At 38.9% G+C, this 10,020-nt stretch overlaps 1 protein-coding gene across 1 annotated transcript in view; it reads left to right on the top strand.

The window, feature by feature from the left end:
* Positions 1–9,562, top strand: part of LOC103372009 (pre-B-cell leukemia transcription factor 1-like) — an 11,378-nt gene extending 1,816 nt beyond the window's left edge. Inside the window, exons 2-8 of the mRNA XM_008301515.1 lie at positions 785–858; positions 4,880–5,148; positions 5,787–5,977; positions 6,056–6,191; positions 6,299–6,431; positions 8,118–8,183; positions 9,149–9,562. Of these exons, the coding sequence (XP_008299737.1) occupies positions 785–858; positions 4,880–5,148; positions 5,787–5,977; positions 6,056–6,191; positions 6,299–6,431; positions 8,118–8,140 (826 nt within the window). The 3' untranslated portion in view covers positions 8,141–8,183; positions 9,149–9,562. The remainder of the gene's footprint in view (positions 1–784; positions 859–4,879; positions 5,149–5,786; positions 5,978–6,055; positions 6,192–6,298; positions 6,432–8,117; positions 8,184–9,148) is intronic.
* The last annotated feature ends 458 nt before the right edge of the window (positions 9,563–10,020 follow it).

The raw sequence follows: 10,020 nt of genomic DNA, 5'->3' as shown, positions 1-10,020 counted from the left end.
GCTTTCAACAGGTCTGGTTACACACTCACTCATCTGAACCCACCGACTTGCTGTACAGCTTTGACATTCACACGTTTACACCATGATTCAGCAAATGCAGTTTTATAGCAGATAATAATTTGAGTTATTTTACGTAAGAAAGAACTGTGTCAGAGATTTAGCCCTTTTAATGCATAATGCCTAAATTGCAAGGCGTCAAAATGAATTGGACATTTAGCTTGTCTGTTTAGCAGCTGTGCCTCATTTCAACCTTAGTTCATGCACATAAACGCTCACACGTGGCTCAGAGTTGATCGAGAGCTGAGAGTTTTAAGTGAAGGTGAAGTCATGAAGCGTTAAAAAGTGACCACAAAAAAACAAAACGGAGAAACATCTTGTTAGAGTTGATGCAGTGTGAAAGTGTGAAAAACGCCTTGTTTGTTGAAGTTGTAAAAATAACACCTCGGAACATTTTGTACCTGTTGATTCCGGCACGGAAGACGTTTCTGAGTTCTCATCGCTTCTAACAACGGTTGTGATGTTTCCATCAAAGGTGCAGGACTCTATATTGCAGTATACTGGAGCGAAAATCAAGGGTTAAAGCATATAGTAGTTATTTTACAACAATCAAAGAGTGCTGAAGCAACCTGAACAATGAAAAATTTGTAACGGTCTGAACTGTGCGTCTAAAGATAATCTACTGTTTCTGGGTGTCAGAGGCTCAGATTTGTAGATTAACACCTGCTAACATAAAATAGTTTGTAATTAACAATCTCTGTTTCATTCTTTGATTTTTCCTTCAAAGGAAACACGCTTTAAGTTGCCACAGAATGAAGGGCGCCCTCTTCGATGTTCTGTGCGAGATCAAAGAAAAGACAGGTAAGATTTCTATTTACATTTTCTTTTCACATCAGGCAGTGAAGAAAAAGGTTGCATGCCGATGAGCTTAATTATTTTCCTTTTTTGGTGCATTCACGAGGTTTAACCTAAAGTCTGCATGCTTTATTTTGAAAGGTTCTTTTCTGTTTTAAAGCATTTAGTAGATCAAGCTGAGATGAGGAGGATAAGGGATTTTAAGTTTGGGAGACTTCACTGTTTATACCTTGATGACACATCTGTGACAGAGACTGAGAGAGAGATTGGGGACAAATGGATTGTGTAGAAGTCCAGCTACATCCCCCACCCAGCCTTCATTAGCCAGCTGCTGCTTGTTGTTCATGCATTAATGTCTCTCTTTCTCCCTCTCTTGCTCTTGTGCTCAGTGTGTCGCACTCCTTCGGTTTGTGATGGGATTTTTCTGCCTTGGTGGCTTTTTGGTGATGGGTCTCCTCCGAATGCTCAGATGGTGAAAAGGGTTTGAAGCGCTGCTGCGGGAAGAGCGTCATAACGAGAGACGCTTTTGACTGAGAACGTTCACGGGAGCAGCGGGAATCTTCAGATCTGGGTGATTAACATTAGGAACGTGTGGAGATGAGGCAGTGTTTAGGTAGCTGTAACTGTGTGTCATTTATATAACGTGAACTGAACTGGTTGATAGAAATACCCAAATATTACATCCTGCCTCCATATTTATCCCAATGTATTAATGCACATCTCTGGTTTTGCTGAAATGCATATTTAGCCAGGGGTGAGAGTTCATTCACTTAGTTTAGAGACTGACATTGGAAGAGTTTCTTCACCTATTCTCTGTCATTCAGCTTCACCCAGAAGGTTTGCAAAGAATACATTCAGGAGAAAATCATTTGACAGTCAGAGAAGGTAAAACTGCAAAGATTTAGGCGTGATCTGGCGATTCTTTTCCCTTTCTTTAGCTCTTGTGTTGCATTTGTCCACATGCTCAGCTGTGTGTTCTTCACACTGCAGCAATAATTCAGACACAATCCATGTTTCCCTTTGGTGTCAATGTGTCAGCATGTGTTGTCTGTTCTAAATGGATTTTATACATTTATTCAGGAACATGGATTGTTACCGCCCTCAGTTCCCAAATCTCCTTCTCCCTAGTTGTAAAGATGAATAGAAGAGGAGGTTGGTGTTATTCTATCTCTTTTTAAAATCAACAAATTCCAGAAAAATCTTGAAACCAGCAGTTAAGTCTATCACACGGCATTTATTTCTGAGTTCAGAGTTGTGCAATTTTACAAATGGTTCACAAATGTGTAGTTCTGTTTTTGCAGAAGTTTCAGACTCCCACACACTACATACATCTATTGGTGATGTTTCTACGGAACTAGGGAAATGATCATGCAGGAATTATTATGGTCTCTTTACATTCGACATTTTGTGAGTGTTAAAATGTGACTATAATTGAAAGTTATTCTGACAAGAGAAGGAATCGTTGCTGGATGATCAGTCTGGCATCAAAGTGTAGGTAAAAATGGGATCTGTTTTATATTAAAACTTGTTGTGATGACCCACCTATCCCACATGGTGATATGTCTCCTGAAAGTTTACCCAGAATGCACTTTTTTCAAGGTAATTGTCATAACACAGAATACAGGGTACTAATGTTTTTCTTGTCATTCTATATTCTACACATTAAAGTGGTGGAGCTTTCCAATTAAAACTACAATATATCCTGTGATATTGATGCTCAAAGTTGTTTATAGAAATAAGTTTTCTGCTGAACAAGATTTAGATTTGATTGTGACACCTGGAATAAATATAAACTGATATGGCAGCAGTTTTCAACAAAGCTCACGAATGGTTTTTCATCCTTAACAAATTCAGTTAGTCCATCTCCTATACGTATGAAGGGCTACAAAATGCTGGAAAAAACATATGCAAGTTAAAAAGCACAAACCTTTCACCCCCCCCCCGTGTACTTCAAGGGCCTTTAAGTCTGCAAACATTCATCATATGAAGGTAAAATGTTTGCAGGACTTCATTAAATATACTAAACTTAGTGCACATACAAAATCAGCTGACTGTGAAGGTGCTAGGTGGGTGACACTGGTTCAGATTTAATGAAATGACCCATCAGGCAGCATCTGGAGGAACTATGATCCAGCTGTAGGGGCACAGAGAGAAAGAAACGCGTTTAGTGATTTAACTGCTGTTTGTGATCCACAGATTTAAGATGTTTATAACTTGTGCTTGTGGATTTTATTGTGTCTGCAGTTGTTGATAATCTGGCCTTGAACATACGACTCAAAACGTTCAAGTCAAATTACGTAATACTGGATAACTCAAAATGTTGTGTGCGCTGTTGTGTCTGACTGATTGCCGACATTAAAGGCGATCACAGAGTATAAGTGTTTAAAGGTGTGTGTGTGTGTCTGCGTGCTGTCGTCGCCCTCGTTGCGGATTATAAATGGGGGACGATCAATTGACCTGCCTTTTTATTGCCACCTAATTTGCATAACTGTGCAAATTAACGAGCTTTCATTTTTCACCGAGTCTTTAGTCGCTCCTCGTTTTGCAGCTGCGTGTGCAGGGATGCTTGTGCTGTGTGTGTCTCGTGCGTACCAATGAAAGCTGGCATCGTTACCATAGTAACAGCCGCTGTGGGTTTTTTAATGTAAACCTCCCTCCTGTCAGTGTTTTTTGTTGTCAGTCTTCTTGCTCTTTTTTTTTTTTTTCTTGCTTTCTCACCCCAGTAGCTCCAGTGGACAGAATAACAGACTCTATTTGACTTTACTGCAACCACAGCCGCACAAACAGAGCTGTAACTGAGCTTTTCTTGTGTCATCCAGGGTTTATGTCGGGGCTCTTCCTGGACTGCTAAACCGGTTTTCCCTCAAGTTTAACTGTGCTGTCTGCTTAGACTGTAGCTCTGAAGCAGCGAAGAGCTTTTCTGTTGAAGTGTTGCAGGAAAAACTTGATTCTTTTTGTAAATCTCTGGCTTCTTTCTTGAGTGTCAAGCGGCTAATATTGGACTTTTTTTTAATACTTTGGGTGTGGATGCGCTTTATGGAGGTAAAATGGGACGAGGAAACAAAATGAAAGAACTGGAATCTACTATGGAAACCATGTGTATGTGGGTCTTGTGTTGCTCTCTGCTGGTTTCTAAGAGAACTCTGCTTCATTTACACTGAGCTGTTGTGCAGCACATTCACATATTGCAAATTGATGGTGTGGTATGCAGTGTGAACAAAGGCAGTGACACCAAATACAAAACAAACCTCATTTTTATTCAGCAGCGTCTTGCTTTCTCTGATTCTTTCATGTCTTAAATCACAGATCAAGTTCACAGCGTGACTATATTTGTGCTTCAAATTATGCTCCAGCGCTAATTCAGTGATCAGACGATTAAAAACGCTGAAATGAAAACAGCAGAGAAGCTGCTAATTACGCAGATTCTCAATAAATCCATTTAAACATGACAGTGTGAAACCGGCTGCTGATCTGCAGGAGTTACACTATTTGGAAGCAGCTTTGGAAGGTTAAATGACAGCGGTTGCAATGTCCCATGCGGTGTGTATCCTGTTTTTCTAGATCTACATTGCTGGAGCCAGAATTTCTGAATGAACTGTGTTGCATAAGAAGGATACGTAATGTTTTTCTGCTCCTCATTTCCTCGGCTCTTTTCAGCCAAATGTGTCTCTTTTGGAGTTTATTCTCTTTCCAGTGCTGCTGATTAAATGATGCGCCATATTTTGAGAATAGAAAGCTGTGAATTCTGAATGGTCCAAGCAGTTTTTAGTTTTAAAACCTGTGAAGCTGCCAAACAAAACCCTACAAAGCCAAAAAAAAGAGAGAAAAGTTTTAGGAAGTAAGGAGCATGCAGCAGAAGGTGAGTAAGTGAGCAGGCTCTTCTAGTAAATAAAACTCTATGTATAAATATTCTATCACTATTTTTATTTACTGGTACATCTGGATTTGAAGATGTCTTGAACTTAACCTCATTGTTTTTTTTTTTTAGATCTAATGTGGCCTTGACAGTTTCTGTCCTCCTCCACAGCCTTCAGTATCGAGAGCATCAAAGAAGAAGAAGAAGAAGAAGAAGAAGAAGACGTTCCGGACTCTCCGAACCCTCACATCATTCGACTGGACAACATGCTGTTAGCAGAGGGGGTTGTGGGACCAGAGAGGGGTGGAGCATCTGCACCAGTGGTTGTCATGGCAGCCGGTGCATTACTTGAAGATGGGACCTTAGAACAGGCCCAGTACAGAGGGAAACTCGCTCACATACGACAGATTTACCACGCTGAGCTGGAGAAATATGAACAGGTGATGCTGAAAATCAAAAATACAGCTGATGGCTCATTCCATATGAAATCATCACATTTTTAACAGAATTTCTGCTCAACCGCTTCTGATTTACTTGAAAATTTGACATTCGTGAAATTTTAGCTTGATAAATGAAATACTTTCCAAGATATAAAATGTGTAAAAAATGTCCAGTCAACCCAATTTTGGCACATTTTGTATTTTTTTTTATTGCACATTGAATTATTAAATTATGTTTAGATGACCATAACTCAGGAACTGTTAAAGAAATTCCTGAACATTTCACAGTTTTTTCTCATCGTGCTATATTATATTATATATCGGCAATATTAAATAGACAAGTAGGTCAAATTGTCTCTTGATTATGAGTTGAAATATGAAAAATAATTAATGCCGTCATAAAAAAAACTAAAAAAAAAAAATGTTGCAAGAATCATTTAAAAAATGTCTCACAATATTTGATATATTAATCTAAAATTTTACAGATACAACAAAACGTTTCAAGCAAATCAGTGATGGTCGAGCAGAAGGCCCCTGATGAGTTGAGATGCCTAGTAAAAGAAGAAATCCTCCATTTGAGGTTACTTTATGCAAATCTTTCTTTGTCACTCTTGGTCACGTTTCCTCGTCTCATATAGGCCTGTAAAGAATTCACCAACCATGTGATAAACCTGCTGAAGGAACAGTCCCGTACGCGACCCGTCTCGCCCAAAGAGATCGAGCGAAGGGTAGCGATCATTCACAGGAAGTTCAGCCCCATCCAGATACAGTTAAAGCAGAGCACATGTGAAGCCATCATGATGCTGCGCTCCCAGTTCCTGGATGCCAGGTTGGTTGCCATTACAAAACTGTAAACGATTTGCTCTTCTCCGACTTTTTATTCGCATGTTTGTCCCTTTTCTGTCAGGCGGCAACGAAGGAACTTTGACAAAGACACAGTAGACGTTCTGAATGAATATTTTTACGCCCATCTGGCAAACCCCTATCCTGATGATGACGATAAGGAGGAGCTGGCCAGGAAATGCTGCATGTCTGTTGCTCAGGTCGGGATGTCAAAGACAGGATTCTCACATAAAAAAAACTGATAAAGAACACAGATAGAACTTGGTTTAGTGTAAAGAAGCCAGATGAATTTCTTGACTTCTCTCAGGTGACCAACTGGTTTGTAAACAAGAGGGTTCGGTACAAGAAGAACGTTGCGAAGCACCTGGAGGAAGCCAAACTTTACGCAAGTGTGTCTTCGATCGGGAGCGAAGGAAGCTCCCCAGCAACACCAAACTCAGGTACGATCATTAGATAGGTCATTTTAATCAAAACTGATGGGAGGACATACGATCAAAACAGCTTGTTCACCACCTTCTGACCCCGAGGTCTCCTGCTTGCGCTCATTCGTCCTGCTGAGTCACCCAGTAGACTGAATGAACCAAAAGACCTCATTTAGAAGCCAGTAAATTGGTTGAGCGAAGTGATATGACTTGGAGAATGTATTTCTCTTGTTGGAGAGATAATAACACAGTTAAATCTTTTCCAGCAGGTTCCTCGGACTTACCTCTGGTTTGTTTTTAAGCTTTTTTAAAAAAACACAGGCCTCCCAAAAGAGTGCAAGTTATTTGTAGCTCTGTTTTTTGTTGTTGTCTTGAACAACAACTTGCTGTCCTTGTACTGGACTGCAAAACTTTCTCTGCTGTTCTGATCCAGTGGTTCGCCTTTGCTACAGGCTTTGTGTGGTCAAGAACAGAACTTAAATAAGTATATCAGTGATCTTTCAGAGGTTCCATCAGTTTCTTGTCATTACTAAGAGCTGCTTGGATTCCTTTTTTGTATGAGCCTCATTATAAACCCAGTTTTTTTTTATTCACAAAAGCAGATTATTTTTTAAACATTCTTGTGAAATCTGACTCGATATTTTGGTTCCCACATCCACTGGTGGCCAATAATTTCCACTATAGCGTATTTAAAATGTAGGTAGTAGCAGCAGTTCAGCGGTAGTTTACATGCACAGTAGTTTCTGTTATGTCATAACTGTATTTTAATCACAGTCAGGATATGTTGAAATCTTACGATTTTGTCATTTATCTTTCTGAAGCACCTTTGTTTCTGTAATAAAGGTACAGATGTTTTAGATCATCTTCAAAAGCGATATTGGATTAATTAACAGATTTCTCAGTCCAGAACAGAGTGGGGAACATTTCCGTTTACTTACACCATAATTGATCGTAAACTGCGGTTTAAACACTGTGTTTTCACCCACGAAGGCAGTTTGCTTTGGGTGCAGTTGTTACTTGATGGATATTTTTCTACAAAATATTCACACAGGAAAAGGTTTTGCATTCATTCTGATGATGACTAGGGTTATACAAGTCAGCAGTTAAAGTGGTGATTCTCACTTAGTTGAAAGTCCGGATGCAGAAAAAGTAGTTTCCTTTTTCAGCACAGCTACATGTTTGCTCCTGAGCCATCATACGTTGCCATGTTTCACAACCAGTGTGATGCCAGGCTTCAACTACCAGCAACAGGAATGTGGAAAAATAATTGTGTCCCTCATGGCGCAGACGATACAGGCTGTCTTGTGTTTGAAAAAGCTTGAAAAGAAAAAGCAAAAACAACCGTGGATCTGTCCGTGGGTTGTGCACAGACAACAGTGTGGATTGTGTATCATTTAATGCCATTGTCACAAACATGTTGTCAACCAATGTTAGAGAAGGTCGAGTGTTTTTGTGGGGATGTTAAGCTGAGGCAGTTGTGACACTGAACAGGAGAAAACAATCAATTTTCAAGCCTGATGCTCGCTTTCTTTCACCTCCAAACATCTTTCTAGTAGCACTATTTTCATGCCAGTATTAGATTCACAGCATCTGTTCAGGCTAATAAAAATCAACTAACAATGATGCTCTGTCTGTATGTTGACTGAAGTTAGATTATTTTTCACAAGTGTGTGTGAAGTCAGAGTTTGACATGTTCTCTAACAGGAGGACCTGATGGAGAGTTATGAGGAGCCACCTGGAGGCGCTGTTCTTCCTCCTCGCTGCCTCCATGTGAGTAGCTGCTGTTGCTGTAGCTACACACTCACGTTGTGGTGTCGAGAACATGTTTTAAAAACCACTTTTGATGTAGTTTGTTGACATGCATTACACCAAGACAGTAACTGAAGCCAATCAGCAGCTGGCTGTTGAACATTATTCTAAATATTCACACTAAAATTAAGTTTTCTTCAAAGGGAAGCTCTGCATGTTCTTGTTTTTTTATTGATTGTTGTGCGATGACTTGAATTAAAATGTCATCATCACTGCAAAGCTCTTAAAAATGATATCAAGGGCACGCACCGAGGGGTTTAGTGTCATAATGCGTACAACTATAGCACCTAAACTGACATATTCATCAATAATTTCCAAAGTTTAAGGAGGAAATTCAGGCCAAATCCGAGTTATAAATACAGTTTTTGTTGGATTGGCATTCTCGAGACAGATAAATGGAACAAATGTACAAGTTTAAATGTTTTTAGTATATGTGTTAGTACATTATGATGTAAAGTCAACAAAAAAACTTGTTTTAGTTAGAAGTATGAAGAATTTACTGTTCATTTAGCCCCATTTGTAGCTTAAGCAATCATATCTCAAAGATCGACAGCTCAGTTAAAGTTTTACTATTTTGAATAAAGCAACACTTGATTAATGAATAATGAGGTTCTATTTCTTTTTTTATACCTTGCTGCTACACTCGTATGTTCCCTTACATGGATCACTGTAATGCATGCAAATGAAACAAGTTTAATGAATGGATTTAGGTGTCTGTATAATCAAGCAATCATGTTTATTCAGGAGAAATCAACATGCATCAAGCGGATGAAGGATTTATTTGTGCAAATTACTGGGAATAATCAGATTTTGTAAGCAAGTAGATACTATAAATAAATACGGAACTTTACAAATGTATATAGATTACTGCATAGTTTGCCTTCACAGCTGATATCCTGTCCTTGTCTGAATGTCTTTTTCATTAGGTCGACAACACAGTGTGCATGAACTCAGGCTGTCGGCCGACTTGCAGAGTCACAAATGGACTCTACAGACCTCCCGAAAATGTTTTGTTTTCATTTTGCCTTCTGGTGCCTTTCCACATCTCTCCCAGGAGTTTCTTTTGATCTGTCCACATTTTAACAAATGTGCTGACATCATTCTTACAATATTTTAATGTTTTATGGAAATAAATCGATAATAAAAGGAGAAAGAAAAACATGTCCTTTCTCTGAAGGGTTTGGGCCTGCATGTGGTCTCAGACTGGATGTGGAGGACTTGACCTTGAAACATGCAAAAAAGTACAAAAAAGATGCTTGTTGTACTTTTAGACGTTGAAACTGATATTGTAATATTGTTTTTTTTTTGTTTTTGAGAAAATTACAGTTCAGGGTAAATACCGCAAACGAATAAACACATTTCTGCATATTAAGCCCTCTGTAGTTTTGCTTCAACTTGGATCTGGGTTTGAGGTGGCTTCTATTTATGTGATTTCAGAAAAATGTAAATTCAATTTTTTTTTTTTTTTAACAGGTAATTATGTTTCTTTCTGCTTTTGACCAAACTGAACCAAAGAAAAGCTCAAACACAGCAGATTACATTTAGCGTGTTGTGCATTTCTTAAAATGTTTGATCAGTTACTATTTTTACTTACCAAACATTAACTACTGATATGTGTTTTTAGTCATGTGCGCCCTCTAATGTTCAGCTGTGTCACTGCATCTTATTGAATTTGGAACATTTAGCAACAGTGACGTTTCTGCCAAACTGAATTTGTCAGACTGAAAAACGCAGGCTTTTGTTTACTCTGCTTTTTCTTTGTAGTCACTCCTCCTTTTTCTAGCTAATCTTTATTTAA

Source organism: Stegastes partitus, unplaced genomic scaffold (genome assembly GCF_000690725.1).
Source record: "Stegastes partitus isolate 25-593 unplaced genomic scaffold, Stegastes_partitus-1.0.2 Scaffold1680, whole genome shotgun sequence".
NCBI classification, from domain to species: Eukaryota; Metazoa; Chordata; class Actinopteri; family Pomacentridae; genus Stegastes; species Stegastes partitus.
This window is presented reverse-complemented; position numbering and strand designations above follow the sequence as displayed.